Raw genomic sequence first — 22,515 nt, forward strand, 5'->3', positions numbered from 1 at the left:
CAACGTGCAGGGGGCACCGGTTAGTCGGTTAGTCGAGGTAATTGAGGTAATATATACAGTGCCTTGCGAAAGTATTCGGCCCCCTTGAACTTTGCGACCTTTTGCCACATTTCAGGCTTCAAACATAAAGATATAAAACTGTATTTTTTTGTGAAGAATCAACAACAAGTGGGACACAATCATGAAGTGGAATGACATTTATTGGATATTTCAAACTTTTTTAACAAATCAAAAACTGAAAAATTGGACATGCAAAATTATTCAGCCCCTTTACTTTCAGTGCAGCAAACTCTCTCCAGAAGTTCAGTGAGGATCTCTGAATGATCCAATGTTGACCTAAATGACTAATGATGATAAATACAATCCACCTGTGTGTAATCAAGTCTCCGTATAAATGCACCTGCACTGTGATAGTCTCAGAGGTCCGTTAAAAGCGCAGAGAGCATCATGAAGAACAAGGAACACACCAGGCAGGTCCGAGATACTGTTGTGAAGAAGTTTAAAGCCGGATTTGGATACAAAAAGATTTCCCAAGCTTTAAACATCCCAAGGAGCACTGTGCAAGCGATAATATTGAAATGGAAGGAGTATCAGACCACTGCAAATCTACCAATACCTGGCCGTCCCTCTAAACTTTCAGCTCATACAAGGAGAAGACTGATCAGAGATGCAGCCAAGAGGCCCATGATCACTCTGGATGAACTGCAGAGATCTACAGCTGAGGTGGGAGACTCTGTCCATAGGACAACAATCAGTCGTATATTGTACAATTCTGGCCTTTATGGAAGAGTGGCAAGAAGAAAGCCATTTCTTAAAGATATCCATAAAAAGTGTTGTTTAAAGTTTGCCACAAGCCACCTGGGAGACACACCAAACATGTGGAAGAAGGTGCTCTGGTCAGATGAAACCAAAATTGAACTTTTTTGGCAACAATGCAAAACGTTATGTTTGGCGTAAAAGCAACACAGCGCATCACCCTGAACACACCATCCCCACTGTCAAACATGGTGGTGGCAGCATCATGGTTTGGGCCTGCTTTTCCTCAGCAGGGACAGGGAAGATGGTTAAAATTGATGGGAAGATGGATGGAGCCAAATACAGGACCATTCTGGAAGAAAACCTGATGGAGTCTGCAAAAGACCTGAGACTGGGACGGAGATTTGTCTTCCAACAAGACAATGGTCCAAAACATAAAGCAAAATCTACAATGGAATGGTTCAAAAATAAACATATCCAGGTGTTAGAATGGCCAAGTCAAAGTCCAGACCTGAATCCAATCGAGAATCTGTGGAAAGAACTGAAAACTGCTGTTCACAAATGCTCTCCATCCAACCTCACTGAGCTCGAGCTGTTTTGCAAGGAGGAATGGGAAAACATTTCAGTCTCTCGATGTGCAAAACTGATAGAGACATACCCCAAGCGACTTACAGCTGTAATCGCAGCAAAAGGTGGCACTACAAAGTATTAACTTAAGGGGGCCGAATAATTTTGCACGCCCAATTCTTCAGTTTTTGATTTGTTAAAAAAGTTTGAAATATCCAATAAATGTCGTTCCACTTCATGATTGTGTCCCACTTGTTGTTGATTCTTCACAAAAAAATACAGTTTTATATCTTTATGTTTGAAGCCTGAAATGTGGCAAAAGGTCGCAAAGTTCAAGAGGGCCGAATACTTTCGCAAGGCACTGTAGCAGTAAAATCCGATAAAAAAACAGATAATACAACAAATCAAGGCACAATGCGAACTGTGACGAGACACACAGCCTAAAAAAATCAACTCTACACACACCCACACATTATTCTTAGTAATGTAATGTAGTATTGTAATATTGTAATGTAATAACGGAGCAATGTACATTTGTAAAATGCACAATGTTTTGTATGACACAATGTTTTATGTCTGTTTGGACCAGGAAGAGTAGCTGTTGCCTTGGCAACAGCTAATAGGGATCCTAATAAAATACTTAAACACAAACCCGGAAATCAGCCATATCAATGTGTTGGAGGAAACACCATCTGACTGACAACGCCAGAGCGCAATGAGCCAAGGAAAGCCATGCCAGCCAAACCCTCCCCTAACCCAAACGGTGCTGTGCCAATTGTGCACCATCCTTCGGGGCTCCCGGTCACAGCCGACTTTGACAGAGTCAGGGATCGAACCCCAGGCTGTAGTGACGCCTCAGCACTGCGATGCAGTGCCTTAGACTGCTGTGCTACTCAGGAGGCCGAAAGAGAACCCTCTCAATCAGTAAATGTAATCTTAAAGTATTTAGGGAGTTTTACCTGAGAAATTATTCAATGATGTGTTTGGAGCCCTCCAAATAGTCGCTCACTGTACTCGAGCCATACAGTATGTTATACTATCTACATTGAGACCTGACTGTTTGTGTTGTGTACAGATTGTGTTGCATGGAGGGCTACCTGTGTCAAAGCATGCTGCCCCCAGGGTGATGTCATCTAGGGCGATGTCAGCATTGGAGCCTGGTCCCCACAGAGCCTTCACCTTGAGGTGGAACCTGGAGGAACACAGATCACAATGATTGGAGAGAAACACAGTATGGCATTAAATCTAGATTTCACATTAGTTTTTGTTTTATTAAAATACCCTAAATTCTTTCACATTCTTTCACAGCAATCATCTATCAAACTACAATCACTCAAGAAACTCTAACTCTGAACTTTATGTAATGTTATGTTATGTGTTGACACCTCAGGTCAGTAATTAAGCAGTACATTAGGGCACCATACCCACTGAGGAGGGCAGGTAGCTGTAGAGTGATGTCCTGCCAGTTATCTTTCCACTGTCCAGACCTCTCCCACACCAACCGGGACATGGTAGTACTATTTTCCTCTAGTGACAACAGCACGGTACCATTAAACTCCCCATAGAGATACAGGGAGAAATGCAACTGCAGACAGAGACACCCAGAAAGGATGTGAATTAGTGAATTTCATGACATACTTTTTGAAAACTTTAACATGACTTAAAACTATATGAAGTTTGATATTCTGTGTGTAGTACCAGATGACGGCTCTCTGTTATGATAGACCAGCTGTCTGGGGGGGAAATCGGACTAATTACAAAAAATGCTAATCAATAGACAGGCCTTGGCTATGGCTAGCATCTCTTGAGGTGGTTCTAAAACTCCCATAATGAGGATGTCTAGAAGAGTCATCAGTGAACATGTTGTTGGAAGGGGAGATTGTCTCATCATTAAGGAAGCTGGATAGATATGCCCATTTACGCCTCTCACCTGACAGGCTGTGGTAGAGACCGGTTGTGGGAAGGAGTAACTCCTGACAGACACCTCATGACTGGAACTACTCCTTCTCACGGCCAGGAACAGGAAGTGCCCTGAGTGAAAAGACAATAACCACAACAAAGAGTGGAGCTGACACTGACATAGTGCACCAGTCAACAGGGCATGGCTGATAGAGCTCTGAAGAAAACAGTCTTTCAGTCCTCATCTCAAAAACAATACATTTTGCCTTGGCGCAGTGCAAGTCGATTTGGACTGAAACCAATTGGAGCTATAAACTGAAATGCAGAACATGAATGGAATGAAAATCAAATCAAATTGTATTAGTCACATGTGCCGAATACAACAGGTATATAGACCTGCAAATAGTCTAGGTAGCCATTTGATTAGATGTGCAGGAGACTTATGGCTTGGGGGGTAGAAGCTGTTTAAAAGTCTCTTGGACCTAGACTTGGCGCTCTGGTCCCTTTTGCCATGTGGTATCATAGAGGAAAATGTCTATGACTAGGGTGGCTGGAGTCTTTGGCAATTTTTAGGGCCTTCCTCTGACACCGCCTGGTATAGAGGTCCTGGATGGCAGGAAGCTTGGCCCCAGTGATGTACTGGGCCGTACGCACTACCCTCTGCAGTGCCTTGGGGTCGGAGGCCGAGCAGTTGCCATACCAGGCAGTGATGCAACCAGTCATGATGCTCTCGATGGTGCAGCTGTAGAACCTTTTAGAGATCTGAGGACCCATGACAAATCTTTTCAGTCTCCTGAGGGGGAATAGGTTTTGTCGTGCACTCTTCACGACTGTCTTGGTGTGCTTGGACCATGTTAGTATGTTGGTGATGTGGACACCAAGGAACTTGAAGCTTTCAACATTGTCCACTACATCCCCATCGATGAGAATGGGGCGTGCTAGGTCCTCTTTTTCCTGTAGTCCACAATCATCTCCTTTGTCTTGATCACGTTGAGGGAGAGGTTTTTGTCCTGGCACCACATGGCCAGGTCTCTGACCTCCATATAGGCTGTCTCGTCATTGTCAGTGATCAGGCCTACCACTGTTGTGTCATCTGCAAACTTAATGATGGTGTTGTAGTTGTGCCTGGCTGTGCAGTCATGAGTGAACAGGGAGTACAGGACGGGACTGAGCACGTACCCCTGAGGGACCCCTGTGTTGAGGATCAGCATGGCGGATGTGTTGTTACCTACCCTTACCACCTGGGGGCGGCCCATCAGGAAGTCCAGGATCCAGTTGCAGAGGGAGGTGTTTAGTCCCAGGGTCCTTAGCTTATTGATGAGCTTTGAGGGCACTATGGTGTTGAACGATGAGCTGTAGTCAATGAATAGCATTCTCACATATGTGTTCCTTTTGTCCAGGTGGGAAAGGGCAGTGTGGAGTGCGATGGAGATTGCATCATCTGTGGATCTGTTAGGGCGGTATGCAAAATGGAGTGGGGCTAGACTTTCTGGGATAATGGTGTTGATGTGAGCATGACCAGCCTTTGGCTACAGACGTGAGTGCTACGGGTCAGTAGTAATTTAGGCAGGATACTTTAGTGTTCTTGGGCATAGGGACTATGGTGGTCTGCTTAAAACATGTTGGTATACAAACACAGACAGGGAGAGGTTGAACATTTCAGTGAAGACACTTGCCAGTTAGTGAGTGCATGCTCGCAGTACACGTCCTGGTAATCTGTCTGGCCCTGCGGCCTTGTGAATGTTGACCTGTTTAAAGGTCTTACTCACATCGGCTGCGGAGAGCGCGATCACACAGTCTTCCGGAACAGTTGGTGCTCTCATGCATGTTTCAGTGTTACTTGCCTCGAAGTGAACATAGAAGTAGTTTAGCTTGTCTGGTAGGCTCACGTCACTGGGTAGCTCTCTACTGTGCTTCCCTTTGTAGTCTGTAATGGTTTGCAAGCCCTGCCACATCCGAAGAGCGTCAGAGCCGGTGTAGTACGATTCGATCTTAGTCCTGTATTGATGCTTTGCCTGTTTGATGGTTTGTCAGATGGCGTAATGGGATTTCTTATAAGCTTTCGGGTTTGAGTCCCGCTCCTTGAAAGAGGCAGCTCTAGCCTTTAGCTCAGTGCGGATGTTGTCTGTAATCGATAGCTTCTGGTTGGCGTATGTACGTACGGTCACTGTGGGAACGACATCATCGATGCACTTATTGATGAAGCCAATGACTGATGTGGTGTATTCCTCTGAGGAATCCCGGAACATATTCCAGTCTGTGCTAGCAAAACAGTCCTGTAACTTGAACGAGTCACTGGTGCTTCCTGATTTAATTTTAGCTTGTAAGCAGGAATCAAGAAGATAGAATTATGCTCAGATTTCCCAAATGGAGGGCGAGGGAGAGCTTTGTATGTGTCTCTGTGTGTGGAGTAAAGTTGGTCTAGAGTTTTTTTCCCTCTGGTTGCACATTTAACATGCTGATAGAAATTTTGTAAAACGGATTAAAGTTTCCCTGCATTCAGGTCCCCGGCCACTAGGAGCGCCACCTCTTGGTGAACATTTTCCTGTTTTCTTATGGTGGAATACAACTCATTGAGTGCTGTTTTAGTGCCCGCATCAGTCTGTGGTGGTATGTAGACAGCTACGAAAAATACAAATGAAACCTTTCTAGGTAGATAGTGTGGTCTACACCTTATCATGAGATACTCTGCTTCAGGCGAGCAAAACCTTGAGACTTCCTTATTTACAAAATTACACAAAATTACACAATTACACAAATTACCAGACATATGTCATTCACGTCGGGCTCGTCGGACTCATTAAAGGAAAAAAAGGATTCTGACAGTCTGTGGTGAATAATCGCAGTTCTGATGTCCAGAAGTTTTTTCGGTCATAAGAGATGGTAGCAGCAACATTACGTATAAAATAAGTTTCAAAAATAAGTTACAAACATCGCAAAGAAACAATAAAAAAAACACAATTAGTTAGGAACACGTAAAACGTCAGCCTTCTTCTCCGGCGCCATCTACAGACTTGAGTGCTACGGGTCGGTAGTCATTTAGGCAGGTTACCTTAGTGTTCTTGGGCACAGGGACTATGGTGCAGGGACTATGGTGGTCTGCTTAAAACATGTTGGTATTATAGACTCGGACAGGGGGAGGTTTAAAATCCCATTGGAGTCATAAAAACCCAAATGGATTTCCAGTCTCTGTGTAATATGAGAAAGAAACCTGAAGGATCATCTTTGCCTATACAGTGTTCTCATTCTGTAGTTCCCCTCTTAGCTCCAGGACCTGATAGAGAGGAGACTCAACAGCAACTGAAAACCAATTCTCAATTCGAACACAATTGACCTGTTGTGTTTTGCACCATTTACCTTGTGTATTTTGCAGAGCTGTCCCCAGCATGTCTTCACTGTCTTCCAGTTCCTCCCCACTGACCCTCCTCCAAGAAGACAGCTCATTGGACGTTGACCAGCCACAGGACCCAGGCTCAAAGGAACAGTGGGCTCCATAGGGCAGAGAATCTCCATAGGGACACAGTGGACCAAAACATACTCACTTCACCGGCTCATTCAGTGATCTGTACACTTATAAATACGGATACAGCTTATAAAAATGAAAGGTTTAAGGAAATGATCAAATAGGGCATGGTGACAAGATCTATTGCCCTTTTTAAAGAGCACCTTGTATTGTCTACTAACTTGAGCACTCCAGCACATATTTTCTTCTCAAAATGTAGTGTCTTTTGAATGTGTAAAAGAAAGGCTATCCTATTGTGCTGAAGCCATGTCATCTCTCCAGGGTTCCACTATTCAATAGACATTATTCATGTCATTACTTACTGGAGGGATCAGTTTTATTCTCCATGTGGGAACTATTCTTTAAATTGAATGATGAATGTTTTGATTGAGTGTTGAGCAGGTTAGTGTTCTTCGTCATGAATCTTGTTCTGGAGGCAGCTCTGCAAGAGTGCTTAACCCTAACCTTAACAACACTGCTAATCCTAATGCCTAACCTTAAATTAAGACCAAAAAAGCACATTTCTGTTTAAATTAATTTGTACAACATAGCAAATTTTGACTAAATATGAAACAGAATTTGCTCAGTTCTGCCTCCAGGACAAGACTGATGACAATACATGTCACCCTGTGAGTATTGAGAAGGCTTGTATGACTAATGGTGTTGTTGTGAGCATTGATGCAAGGGCTGCAATCACTGAGTGTACCTTCGTGTTTTCACTAATTGCTAAATTCACTGTATAATTTCACAAAGCTTCAGTTTAAAGGAGCATTTCAATTCAAATGACAGTTGAATAATGGGATTTCAGTTTCAAGGGGTGCCTCGGAGAAACAGTAACCTTAACAAACCCACAGATAATGGTCCAAAGAAACATATTAGCCTTAGTGGGAGGACTCTAGCTGGCACTTTTGTCTCTTAATGCAATGTCCATCTAGTGGTTGTTATACTTTGCTCTTTGCGTAAGGGACTGAGACATAGAGAGGAGGAGAGCACTTACTGTTGGCTTACTGCTTCCAGTGAAAGGATGAACTATTTATCGTGGTCATTAAACTTTAATATAGTTTATGCAAGCGGCATGCACCCTGCCAGTAGCACCACACTCAACAAAAACAGTGTGATTTAAAGATGGGGAAACTCTTTTTCCCGGAGATGTAATCAGACGTAATCTGATCCAACGTTATAAAACTTACTTTGAAATAATATTGTTTTTAGTGAGTACATTTTTTTATCTAAGTGTAACAGTATAACTTTAGACCGTCCCCTCGCCCATACCCGGGCGCAAACCAGGGACCCTCTGCACACATCAACAACAGTCACTCACGAAGCATCGTTACCCATCGCTCCACAAAAGCCACAGCCCTTGCAGAGCAAGGGGAACTACTACTTCAAGGTCTCAGAGCAAGTGACGTCACCGATTGAAACGCTATTTAGCGCGAACCGCTAACTAAACTAGCCGTTTCACATCCGTTACACTAGCTAACAATTAATTATGGAGAAGGCCTATCTACGGAATAGTAGGGCCAAGTGTAATAAACGGCAATGTGTGGTGGCACTTGGTAAAACCAACATTTTTGCACGGATAGTACAATATTTAGAGAATAAAGTCAAAACGTTAGGCTACAGATATTTTTCTAAGCCATAATCACATGCGACTGCTGGCATCAGCACAGATCACAGTACACTATACTAGCAGCCAGCCAGACGGTACACAGGTGAGATGTAAATCTAGTTTGTTCATTACAGTGGCTTTGGGTAAATGACATTACAAAAGGAAGCAAATAATTAGTAGAAATACATTTGTCATCATTTCTATGTCGCCAGATTGACTTTAGAAGCAGTATAATGTTAGCTAGCTAGATTGAGAGATCAGTGAATGATAGATAGCTAGCTAACATTAGCATTGATGGCTATTTTTAAAAACGTTGTTTGCTAATGAAAACATTGTCACATCTAAAGTAAATTTGACAACTTTTTGGTCACCTCTAGATATGCTAACATCTAACTATTTACATGACATATGTAGCTAGAGGTCCAGCTTCTTGAAGATGTCAATCATTAACAACTCGGATTTCCTGCACGACCGTGTGGTCGCAGAAGAATCCCTCTCAAAGTTGGAGGAGCAAAAGGTGTGTTCGCAATAGGGGTTTCTGGAGGTGGTGCAGTGAGTGAATAGGGGGCGTAGAACCATACATAGGGGTAGCAGAATCGTGCAGAGCTCTGCTCTCTGTCTGCATGAAGAATGTTGATACTGACTTGATGCAATGTCACACCAATGACAGCAAAATTCTTGAACCAGATTACAGGTTCATAACTAGTCTACAGGTTATGGATCAGGTAACAGGCTAACACTTAAGACACACATGTCAATGATTAGGTGTTACATTGGTGTAGTATTTTTTCATTGACATGGCATACTCTCTAAACAATAATTCCAACAAATTGGCTACTAGGGTATGTCTGCAGTTGTTCATTGACACCACTAGCAAACTCTACTGCTGTTACTACTGCTTTTACTACTGCTGTTACTACTGCTGTTACTACTGCTGTTACTACTGCTGCTACTACTGCTGTTACTACTGCTGCTACTACTGCTGTTACTACTGCTTTTACTACTGCTGTTACTACTGCTGTTACTACTGCTCCTACTACTGCTGCTACTGCTGTTACTGCTGTTACTACTGCTGCTACTACTGCTGTTACTGCTGTTACTACTGCTGCTACTACTGCTGTTACTACTGCTGCTACTACTGCTGTTACTACTGCTGTTACTACTGCTTTTACTACTGCTGTTACTACTGCTGTTACTACTGCTCCTACTACTGCTGTTACTGCTGTTACTACTGCTGTTACTGCTGTTACTGCTGTTACTACTGCTGTTACTACTGCTGCTACTACTGCTGTTAGTACTGCTGTTACTACTGCTGTTACTACTGCTTTTACTACTGCTGTTACTACTGCTGCTACTACTGCTGTTACTACTGCTGCTACTACTGCTGCTACTACTGATGTTACTACTGCTGTTACTACTGCTGTTACTACAGCTGTTACTACTGCTGCTACTACTGCTGCTACTACTGCTGTTACTACTGCTGCTACTACTGCTGTTACTACTGCTGCTACTACTGCTGCTACTACTGCTGTTACTACTGCTGTTACTACTGCTGTTACTACTGCTGTTACTACAGCTGTTACTACTGCTGCTACTACTGCTGCTACTACTGCTGTTATTACTGCTGTTACTACTGCTGTTACTACTGCTGTTACTACTGCTTTTACTACTGCTTTTACTACTGCTGTTACTACTGCTGCTACTACTGCTGCTACTACTGCTGCTACTACTGCTGTTACCACTGCTGTTACTACTGCTGTTAATACTGTTGTTACTACTGCTGTTACTACTGCTGCTACTACTGCTGTTATTACTGCTGTTACTACTGCTTTTACTACTGCTGTTACTACTGCTGTTACTACTGCTGCTACTACTGCTGCTACTACTGCTGTTACTACTGCTGCTACTACTGCTGCTACTACTGATTTTACTACTGCTGTTATTACTGCTGTTACTACTGCTGTTACTACTGCTTTTACTACTGCTGTTACTACTGCTGTTACTACTGCTGCTACTACTGCTGCTACTACTGCTGTTACTACTGCTGCTACTACTGCTGTTACTACTGCTGTTACTACTGCTGCTACTACTGCTGTTACTACTGCTGTTACTACTGCTGCTACTACTGCTGTTACTACTGCTGTTACTACTGCTGCAACTACTGCAGTTACTACTACTGTTACTACTGCTGCTACTACTGCTGCTACTGCTGTTACTACTGCTGCTACTACTGCTGCTACTACTGCTGTTACTACTGCTGTTAATACTGCTGCTACTACTACTGCTGCTACTGCTGTTACTGCTGTTAATACTGCTGTTGATACTGCTGCTACTACTACTGCTGCTACTGCTGTTACTGCTGTTAATACTGCTGTTGATATTGCTGCTACTACTACTGCTGCTACTGCTGTTACTGCTGTTACTACTGCTGTTACTACTGCTGCTACTACTGCTGCTACTACAGCTGTTACTACTGCTGCTACTACTGCTGTTACTACTGCTGTTAATACTGCTACTACTACTGCTGCTACTGCTGTTACTGCTGTTACTACTGCTGCTACTACTGCTGTTACTACAGCTGTTACTACTGCTGCCACTACTACTGCTGCTACTGCTGCTACTACTGCTGTTACTACTGCTGCTACTACTGCTGCTATTACTGCTGCTACTACTGCTGTTAATACTGCTGTTACTACTGCTGTTAATACTGCTGTTAATACTGCTGTTAATACTGCTGTTACTACTGCTGTTACTACTGCTGCTACTACTGCTACTACTGCTGTTACTACTGCTGCTACTACTGCTGCTACTACTGCTGCTGCTACTACTGCTGCTGCTACTGCTGTTACTACTGCTGCTACTACTGCTGCTACTACTGCTGTTACTACTGCTGCTACTACTGCTGTTACTACAGCTGTTACTACTGCTGCTACTACTGCTGCTACTACTGCTGTTACTACTGCTGTTACTACTGCTGCTACTACTGCTGTTACTACTGCTGTTACTACTGCTGCAACTACTGCAGTTACTACTACTGTTACTACTGCTGCTACTACTGCTGCTACTACTGCTGCTACTGCTGCTACTACTGCTGTTACTACTGCTGCTACTACTGCTGCTACTACTGCTGTTACTACTGCTGTTAATACTGCTGCTACTACTACTGCTGCTACTGCTGTTACTGCTGTTAATACTGCTGTTGATACTGCTGCTACTACTACTGCTGCTACTGCTGTTACTGCTGTTAATACTGCTGTTGATACTGCTGCTACTACTACTGCTGCTACTGCTGTTACTGCTGTTACTACTGCTGTTACTACTGCTGCTACTACTGCTGCTACTACAGCTGTTACTACTGATGCTACTACTGCTGTTAATACTGCTGCTACTACTACTGCTGCTACTGCTGTTACTGCTGTTACTACTGCTGTTACTACTGCTGCTACTACTGCTGCTACTACAGCTGTTACTACTGCTGCTACTACTGCTGTTACTACAGCTGTTACTACTGCTGCCACTACTACTGCTGCTACTGCTGCTACTACTGCTGTTACTACTGCTGCTACTACTGCTGCTATTACTGCTGCTACTACTGCTGTTAATACTGCTGTTACTACTGCTGATAATACTGCTGTTAATACTGCTGTTAATACTGCTGTTACTACTGCTGTTACTACTGCTGCTACTACTGCTACTACTGCTGTTACTACTGCTGCTACTACTGCTGCTACTACTGCTGCTGCTACTGCTGCTACTACTGCTGTTACTACTGCTGCTACTACTGCTGCTACTACTGCTGTTAATACTGCTGCTACTACTGCTGCTACTACTGCTGCTAATACTGCTGCTACTACTACTGCTGCTACTGCTGTTACTGCTGTTACTACTGCTGTTACTACTGCTGCTACTACTGCTACTACTACAGCTGTTACTACTGATGCTACTACTGCTGTTACTACTGCTGTTAATACTGCTGCTACTACTACTGCTGCTACTGCTGTTACTGCTGTTACTACTGCTGTTACTACTGCTGCTACTACTGCTGCTACTACAGCTGTTACTACTGCTGCTACTACTGCTGTTACTACAGCTGTTACTACTGCTGCCACTACTACTGCTGCTACTGCTGCTACTACTGCTGTTACTACTGCTGCTACTACTGCTGCTATTACTGCTGCTACTACTGCTGTTAATACTGCTGTTACTACTGCTGATAATACTGCTGTTAATACTGCTGTTAATACTGCTGTTACTACTGCTGTTACTACTGCTGCTACTACTGCTACTACTGCTGTTACTACTGCTGCTACTACTGCTGCTACTACTGCTGCTGCTACTGCTGCTACTACTGCTGTTACTACTGCTGCTACTACTGCTGCTACTACTGCTGTTAATACTGCTGCTACTACTGCTGCTACTACTGCTGCTAATACTGCTGCTACTACTGCTGTTAATACTGCTGTTACTACAGCTGTTACTACTGCTGCTACTACTGCTGTTACTACAGCTGTTACTACTGCTGCTACTACTACTGCTGCTACTGCTGCTACTACTGCTGTTACTACTGCTGCTACTACTGCTGCTACTACTGCTGCTACTACTGCTGTTAATACTGCTGTTACTACTGCTGTTAATACTGCTGTTAATACTGCTGTTACTACTGCTGTTACTACTGCTGTTAATACTGCTGTTAATACTGATGTTACTACTGCTGTTACTGCTGCTACTACTGCTGCTACTGCTGCTACTACTGCTGTTACTACTGCTGCTACTGCTGCTACTACTGCTGTTACTACAGCTGTTACTACTGCTGCTACTACTGCTGTTACTACAGCTGTTACTACTGCTGCTACTACTACTGTTAATACTGCTGTTAATACTGCTGTTACTACTGCTGTTACTACTGCTGTTAATACTGCTGTTAATACTGCTGCTACTACTGCTGTTACTACAGCTGTTACTACTGCTGTTACTACTACTGTTAATACTGCTGTTAATACTGCTGTTACTACTGCTGCTACTACTGCTGCTACTACTGCTGTTAATACTGCTGTTACTACTGCTGTTAATACTGCTGTTAATACTGCTGTTAATACTGCTGTTAATACTGCTGTTACTACTGCTCTTACTACTGCTGTTACTGCTGCTACTACTGCTGTTACTACTGCTGTTAATACTGCTGTTAATACTGCTGTTACTACTGCTGCTACTACTGCTGCTACTACTGCTGTTACTACTGCTGTTAATACTGCTGTTAATACTGCTGTTAATACTGCTGCTACTACTGCTGTTACTACTGCTGTTACTACTACTGTTAATACTGCTGTTACTACTGCTGCTACTACTGCTGTTACTACTGCTGTTACTACTACTGTTAATACTGCTGTTAATACTGCTGTTACTACTGCTGCTACTACTGCTGCTACTACTGCTGTTAATACTGCTGTTACTACTGCTGTTAATACTGCTGTTAATACTGCTGTTAATACTGCTGTTAATACTGCTGTTACTACTGCTGTTAATACTGCTGTTAATACTGCTGTTACTACTGCTGTTAATACTGCTGTTAATACTGCTGTTACTACTGCTCTTACTACTGCTGTTACTGCTGCTACTACTGCTGTTACTACTGCTGTTAATACTGCTGTTAATACTGCTGCTACTACTGCTGCTACTACTGCTGTTACTACTGCTGTTACTACTACTGTTAATACTGCTGTTACTACTGCTGCTACTACTGCTGTTACTACTGCTGTTAATACCGCTGCTACTACTACTGCTGCTACTGCTGTTACTACTGCTGTTAATACTGCTGTTAATACTGCTGCTACTACTGCTGCTACTACTGCTGTTACTACTGCTGTTACTACTGCTGTTACTACTGCTGTTAATACTGCTGTTACTACTGCTGCTACTACTGCTGCTACTGCTGTTACTACTGCTGTTAATACTGCTGTTAATACTGCTGCTACTACTGCTGCTACTACTGCTGTTACTACTGCTGTTACTACTGCTGTTACTACTGCTGTTAATACTGCTGTTAATACTGCTGTTACTACTGCTGTTACTACTGCTGCTACTACTGCTGTTACTACTGCTGTTAATACTGCTGTTACTACTGCTGTTACTACTGCTGTTACTACTGCGGCTACTACTGCTGTTACTACTGCTGTTAATACTGCTGTTAATACTGCTGTTACTACTGCTGTTACTACTGCTGCTACTACTGCTGTTAATACTGCTGTTAATACTGCTGTTACTACTGCTGTTACTACAGCTGTTACTACTGCTGCTACTACTGCTGTTACTACTGCTGCTACTACTGCTGTTAATACTGCTGTTAATACTGCTGTTACTACTGCTGTTACTACTGCTGCTACTACTGCTGTTACTACTGCTGTTACTACTGCTGTTACTACTGCTGTTACTACTGCTGCTACTACTGCTGTTACTACTGCTGCTACTACTGCTGTTACTACTGCTGCTACTACTGCTGTTACTACTGCTGTTACTACTGCTGCTACTACTGCTGTTACTACTGCTGTTACTACTGCTGTTACTACTGCTGTTACTACTGCTGTTACTACTGCTGTTACTACTGCTGTTACTACTGCTGTTACTACTGCTGTTACTACTGCTGTTACTACTGCTGTTACTACTGCTGTTACTACTGCTGTTACTACTGCTGTTACTACTGCTGCTACTACTGCTGTTACTACTGCTGTTACTACTGCTGTTACTACTGCTGTTACTACTGCTGCTACTACTGCTGTTACTACTGCTGCTACTACTGCTGTTACTACTGCTGCTACTACTGCTGTTACTACTGCTGTTACTACTGCTGTTACTACTGCTGCTACTACTGCTGTTACTACTGCTGCTACTACTGCTGTTACTACTGCTGTTACTACTGCTGTTACTACTGCTGTTACTACTGCTGCTACTACTGCTGCTACTACTGCTGTTACTACTGCTGTTACTACTGCTGTTACTACTGCTGTTACTACTGCTGTTACTACTGCTGTTACTACTGCTGCTACTACTGCTGCTACTACTGCTGTTAATACTGCTGTTACTACTGCTGTTACTACTGCTGCTACTACTGCTGCTACTACTGCTGTTACTACTGCTGTTACTACTGCTGTTACTACTGCTGTTACTACTGCTGTTACTACTGCTGTTACTACTGCTGCTACTACTGCTGTTACTACTGCTGTTACTACTGCTGCTACTACTGCTGTTACTGCTGCTACTACTGCTGTTACTACTGCTGTTACTACTGCTGTTACTACTGCTGTTAATACTGCTGTTACTACTGCTGTTACTACTGCTGCTACTACTGCTGCTACTACTGCTGTTACTACTGCTGTTACTACTGCTGTTACTACTGCTGTTACTACTGCTGTTACTACTGCTGTTACTACTGCTGCTACTACTGCTGTTACTACTGCTGTTACTACTGCTGTTACTACTGCTGCTACTACTGCTGTTACTGCTGCTACTACTGCTGTTACTACTGCTGTTACTACTGCTGTTACTTACCCTTTGCATTTCTTCTGTTATATGCTCCAAATGCAACTTTTATTCATCCTCATCTTACATAGGAACATTTATTTGGTCTTTGTAAGATAAACAGTCATACATGCATCACTGCTTCTCAACCACAATCTTTCATATTTGAACGGCCATTGTATTCAGTTGTGAACAAAAATATATATTAAGCACAAAATATGTGTCTGCCAAATAGGCACCATGTAGATAAGTGTCAGTCCACTGACTGGGCTGGACAAGCACGAATATGAATGAAATCATCCTACTGTGCTTGTGTAAGGGTTGACTATGTACAGTACAGTGCATTCGGAAAGTATTCAGACCCCTTCCCTTTTCCACCTTTTGTTACATTACAGCCTTACTCTAAAATTGATTAAATAAATATTCTTTATCATCAATTTACACACAATACCCCATAATGACGAAGTGAAAACAGGTTATCCTATTTACATTGATTATCCTTGAGATGGTTCTACAACTTGATTGGAGTCCACCTGTGGTAAATTCAATTGATTGGACATGATATGGAAAGGCACACACCTGTCTGTATAAGGTCCCACATTTGACAGTGCATGTCAGAGCAAAAACAAAGCTATGAGGTCGAAGGAATTGTCCGTAGAGCACCGAAACAGAATTGTGTCGAGGGACAAAACTGGGGAAGGGTACAAAATAATGTTTGCAGCATTCAAGGTTCCCAAGAACACAGTGGCTTACATCATTCTTAAATGGAAGAAGTTTGGAAGCACCAAAACTCCTCCTAGAGCTGGCCACCCAGCCAAACTTAGCAAAAGGGCTCCCGAGTGGCGCAGTAGTCTAAGGCACTGCATCTCAGTGCTAGAGGCGTCACTACAGACCCTGGTTTGATTACAGGCTGTGTCACAACCGGCCCTGATGGTAGAGTGGCCAGACAGAAGCCACTCCTCAGTAAAAGGCACATGACAGACCGCTTGGAGTTTGCCAAAAGGCACCTAGAGGACTCTCAGACCATGAGAAACAAGATTCTCTGATATGATGAAACCAAGATTGAACTCTTTGGCCTGAATGCCAAGCATCACATCTGAGCAGAAACCTGGCACTATCCCTACAGTGAGGCATGGTGGTGACCAGTGGCGATTATAGCATGTAAATCTTGGTGGGGCAAAAAAAAATTTTTAAGGTTGGCTGCATGCCAGCAAAGCCACTACACAAAACAACACTAAATGGTGACAAATGGTTCTCACAAACTGTTAGGGCCTACATAAAGCTGACCCAACAGCAGTCCCAACAGGACACTTTACCACTGCTACACCTGGCTATCAGAGCACCCTTGTCTGGCAGCGAAACAGTACATTCAGCCTCATTTACTGCCTTTAAAAAAAACATAGCTGATATGGCTGACCTGCTTAAACAAATGTTGTTTCTGCTGAGATGGACAATTGAGATGTATAAACTATGGCATAAGGAGACGACAAGCGGATAAGGGGCAATCCGTAATTTCGATTAAGACTTTAATGAGCGAGCTAGGAATGACGTAGTCAATATGACTATTTGTTCAGCACTTTTGAAATGTACAGCGACAGAATTCAGAACATGGGCCGTTCTTACGGTGTTCTCCCTGTGCACCAAGTCAGAACCGTAGGATAAATAAAGGGGGCATATAAGCAGACAATGAAAGCAGTAGGCAAAATTAAGAGGGGAAAATAGACCAAATTATTAGGGTGAGGCACATGGGCTACTAACAGCTTACTACACAACATACATTTAGTATTACTTTCTTAGATACAGTATACATATCGCCCTGGCATATTACATAATTTATGCAGCAACATACAATACATTTTTGGACTCAACTTGTTGTGATGTGCTCACTTGAACAGGAAGGTGGCGCGGCAATCCTTTGTGGGAAAATTTTGTCACCAAACATTGTCATCAAAGTCTGGCATTCTCTGCATTTATGGCGCTTTCAAGACAACTGTGAACTCAAAGTTGAGTCGTGATGACGTCAGTGATCTTCAGGTCGTAGCTCTAGAAAGAAGCCAGAGTTCTGGATTTACAATTCCGAGTTAGACGACCGTTCAAAACTTATTTTCCTTGCTTTTTCCTTGCTTTTTCCCCGAGTTCCCAGTTGTCTTAAACTCACTGAAGTCATATTTCGCAGTTCCGAGTTAACAGCTGTTTTGAGCTTGGCACAAATCATGGCCAACTTTGCATGTTTATCATTTTAAGCTTGGAAAAGACACATTTAATCCCAGACTTGGGACCACACAGCCACTCCACTGAATAGCAGGCCAGTGATTGCTTTGCAATGCTTGCAGTTAGCCACTGATTTCTTCCAAACTACTCATTGTTGAATTTGCAATTTCCAACTTGTTGTGTAATGTTTATGTCCACTGGCCGATGAGCAGCGAAATGTTTTATCTATGATTTCTCTTCATTATTTATCTTCATATGATAAGGATTAAAAAGGATTCGCCAGTAGAAAGTCAACCTGATTCATGATAATGACTGCTAGCTAAGATTTAGAGCGTATAATGTTGACATGATCAGTCCAATCAAAGCTACTGGAGATTTGATCTGTAGCCAATGAGCCTTCTTGGATTGGCACTTCTAATGTAACTCTATGGCAGCACCCAAGGGTTTTGAATTTTTGAGCTCTACCCTTAAACTTGTCGGTGACGTAGTGTCCCCATGAGTGACAGAACACTAAGCCAATCACACCGCAACTAGCGAACATTACCAACATCTACACTGGCTGCCCAACCACCACAGAAAGCATTGAGCTAGGCTGAAACACCTGCATTTTGGAGCTGCCTTACTCAAGAAAGCAAAAAAGAGACCATGTTTGTATGCGGCTTTATTAACTCAATATTTTTTTTTATCATTTGAAATCTATGTGAAATCCATAGATTAGTGCCTAATGAATGTATATACATTGACTGATTTCCTGATATGAACTGTAACTCAGTAAAATCGTTGAAATTGTGTGGCGTTTTATATTTTTGTTCCGTGTCTAATATAAGCATTTCGCTATACTGCCAACAGATGCTAAATATGTGTGTGACCAATAAAATTTGATTTGATATATACACATACACACATACACACACACATTGGTGGAAAAAGTATTCAATTGTCATACTTGAGTTGATGACAGAGCTGGTGTAACCGAGTCAGGATTATAGGCCTCCTTGCTCACACACGCTTTTTCAGTTCTCACCATACATTTTCTATAGGATTGAGGTCAGGGCTTTGTGATGGCCACTCCAATACCTTGACTTTGTTGTCCTTAAGCCATTTTGCCACAACTTTGGAAGTATGCTTGGGATCAATGTCCATTTGGAATAACCATTTGCGACCAAGCTTTAACTTCCTGACTGATGTCTTGAGATGTTGCTTCAATATATCCACATAATTTTCCTGCCTCATGGTGCCATCTATTTTGTGAAGTGCACCAGTCCCGCGTGCAGCAAAGCACCCCCACAACATGATGCTACCACCCCCATGCATCACGGTTGAGATGGTGTTCTTCAGCTTGAAAGCATCCCTGTTTTCCCTCAAACATAACAATGGTCATTATGGCCAAACAGTTTTATTTTTGTTTCATCAGACCAGAGGACATTTCTCCAAAAAGTACCATCTTTGTCCCCATGTGCAGTTGCAAACCATAGTCTGGCTTTTATTTGGTGGTTTTGGAGCAGTGGCTTCTTCCTTGCTGAGCGGCCTTTCAGGTTCTGTCGATATAGGACTCGTTTGGCTGTGGATATAGATACTTTTGTACCTGTTTCCTCCAGCATCTTCACAAGGTCCTTTGCTGTTGTTCTGGGATTGATTTGCACTTTTTGCTCCAAAGTATGTTAATCTCCGAACGCGTCTCCTTCCTGAGCGGTATGATGGCTGCGTGGTCCCATGGTGTTTATACTTGCATACTATTGTTTGTACAGATGAACGTGGTACCTTCAGGCATTTGGAAATTGCCAAAATACAGTCAATTCTAAATCAGTCAAGAAACAAAAACTCCATTGCGGGAACAAAATCAATCATATATGTTGTTTTTGTCCGGCCACAGATTTTCATCAACATCACAGGCGATATTCTCCTTGGCCAGACAGTGGAGAAATATCTTCTGGCATGACGCATCCACCCCTGAAAAGACTGGAATGTTACCATATGCCTCCTCCATTGCCTGGATTACGGCCATACGTTCATGGGGTTTGCGATCATACACCTTCATACACCTTGTGTCATGCACAAAGTAGATGTCCTAACCGACTTACCAAAACTATAGTTTGCTAATTAACAAGAAATTTGTGGAGTGGTTGAAAAACGAGTTTTAATGACTCCAACCTGAGTGTATGTAAGCTTCCGACTTCAACTGCATGTACTGTACATTAATTGACGAGGGCACTAGAACAATCTGACATCAAATGTCAGCTGTTTTCTGATGATCTGGTCCTTCTGTCCCAAACGTAGGAAGGCCTACAGCAGCACCTAGATCTTCTGCACAGATTCTGTCAGACCTAGGCCCTGACAGTAAATCTCAGTAAGACAAAAATAATGGTGTCCAAAAAAAGTCAATTTGCCAGGACCACGAATAAAAAATTCCATCTAGACAACGTTGCCATAGAGCACACAAAACACTGTACAAACCTCGGCCTAAACATCTGCACCACAGGTAACTTCCACAAAGCTGTGAACAATCTGAGAGACAAGGCAAGAAGGGCCTTCTATGCCATCAAAAGGAACATCAAATTTGACATACCAATTAGGATCTGGCTAAAAAATACTTGAATCAGTTATAGAACCCATTGCCCTTTATGGTTGTGAGGTCTGGGGTCTGCCCACCAACCAAGAATTCACAAAATGGGACCATCACCAAATTGAGACTACAGTATGCATGCAGAATTCTGCAAAACTATCCTCTGTGTACAACGTAAAACACCAAATAATGCACGCAGAAAAGAATTAGGATGACACCCGCTTATTATCAAAATCTAGAAAAAAAGCCATTAAGTTCTACAACCAACTAAAAGGAAGCGAATCCCAAATCTTCCATAGCAAAGCCATCACCTACAGAGAGATGAACTGGAGAAGAGCCCCCTAAACAAGCTGTTCCTGTCCAGGACAGCAACACAATTAGACCCAAACAAACCATGAGAAAACAAAAAGATAAGGAAATCTTTGAGCATAGCCTTGATATTGAGAAAAACCTGGTTCTCAAGAGAAGAAAGGCTATGTGCACCCTGCCTACAAAAATGAGGTGGAAACTGAGCTGCACTTCCTAACCTCCTGCCAAATGTATGACCATATTAGAGACACAAAATTCCCTCAGATTACACAGACCCACAAAGAATTCGCAAAAACAAATCCAATTTTGATAATCTACCATATCTATTGGGTTAAAAATTCCACACTGTGCCATCACAGCAGCAAGATGTGTGACCTGTTGCCACAAGAAAAGGGCAACCAGTGAAGAACAAACACCATTGTTAATACAACGCCTATTTCTGTTTATTTCTTTTCCCTTTTGTACTCTATTTGCACATCGTTACAACACTGTATATAGACATAATATGACATTTAAAATGTCTTTATTCTTTTGGAACTTTTGTGAGTGTAATGTTTAGTGTACATTTCTTGTTTATTTCACTTTTTGTTTACTGTCTATTTCACTTGCTTTGACAATGTAAACATGTTTCCCATGCCAATAAAGACCCTTAAACTGAAATAGAGATGTATAGGAATCCATCGAATGAAGGAAAGTATAACGCCACACTGTCGACCAATAACGTTCTGTTTATCATGCTGCATCACGCAGATGCCAAGCATCTTGTGTTGAGAAGCATACCTATTTTCCTGGAAAGTATGTAATGTCATGATTCCAAAGCATATTTGATATTACAGATAGAAAGTTAGTTATCTCACATCTCGGAAAAGATGTGTAATGTTGTACTTCTTGTTTGCGAAATTCGTGCTAATGTTGGGTTTTTGTGCTGGCTCCCAATAGACTCCTATTCACTGCTTGTTCCAGAATCGCACACCAACACTCAGATATCATTTACAAACGCAGGAATTGTGTTTAGTGAGTCTGCCAGATCAGATGCAGTAGGAATGATTACCCGTTACATTGATAGGTGCGTGAATTTGACCATCATCCTGTCCCGCCTGAACATTCTAAATGTAACAAGTATTTTTGGTGTCAGGAAAAATGTATGGGAGTAAAAAGTTAATATTTTCTTTAGGAATGTAGTGGAGTAAAACTAAAAAAATAGAAATAGTAAAGTACAGGTACCCCAAGAAACGACTTAAGTAAAACATTTTTAAAAAGTACTATTTAAGTACTTTACACCACTGTATAAAGTACCACTGTATAAAGTACTTAAGTGAATTTCATCATAATGAAGCATCTTATTTGTGAACAGCTATGTATAGTTATGAAGCCACCTAGCGGAGTGTTCTTGCCACAGCATTTTCTTGATAGGATTGTTCTGGACTTTTTTGTTGTTGTTGAATATTTAACTTATATTTGAAAAACAAGTGTCAGGGATTAAGATAACCAACATTGAACAATTTGGAGGGATATAGCTGCTCTAAGGATTATTAATTATTAATAAATTTTATGCTAAAAACAGTATTGTCACCTCCTGCTGCATGA

General features: G+C 42.3%; 1 protein-coding gene across 2 annotated transcripts in view; it reads right to left on the reverse strand.

Annotated features, from left to right (window-relative positions):
- Window positions 1–22,515, reverse strand: part of LOC109894618 (leukocyte tyrosine kinase receptor) — an 86,809-nt gene that overhangs the window by 31,520 nt on the left and 32,774 nt on the right. For both annotated transcript variants that reach the window (XM_031829108.1, XM_020488231.2), the window contains exons 7-10: window positions 6,580–6,729; window positions 3,254–3,354; window positions 2,748–2,908; window positions 2,421–2,515 (exon numbers count right to left, since the gene is read on the reverse strand). In XM_031829108.1, coding sequence (XP_031684968.1) covers window positions 2,421–2,515; window positions 2,748–2,908; window positions 3,254–3,354; window positions 6,580–6,729 — 507 coding nt within the window. The remainder of the gene's footprint in view (window positions 1–2,420; window positions 2,516–2,747; window positions 2,909–3,253; window positions 3,355–6,579; window positions 6,730–22,515) is intronic.

Source organism: Oncorhynchus kisutch, linkage group LG7 (assembly GCF_002021735.2).
Source record: "Oncorhynchus kisutch isolate 150728-3 linkage group LG7, Okis_V2, whole genome shotgun sequence".
Lineage (NCBI taxonomy): Eukaryota > Metazoa > Chordata > Actinopteri > Salmoniformes > Salmonidae > Oncorhynchus > Oncorhynchus kisutch.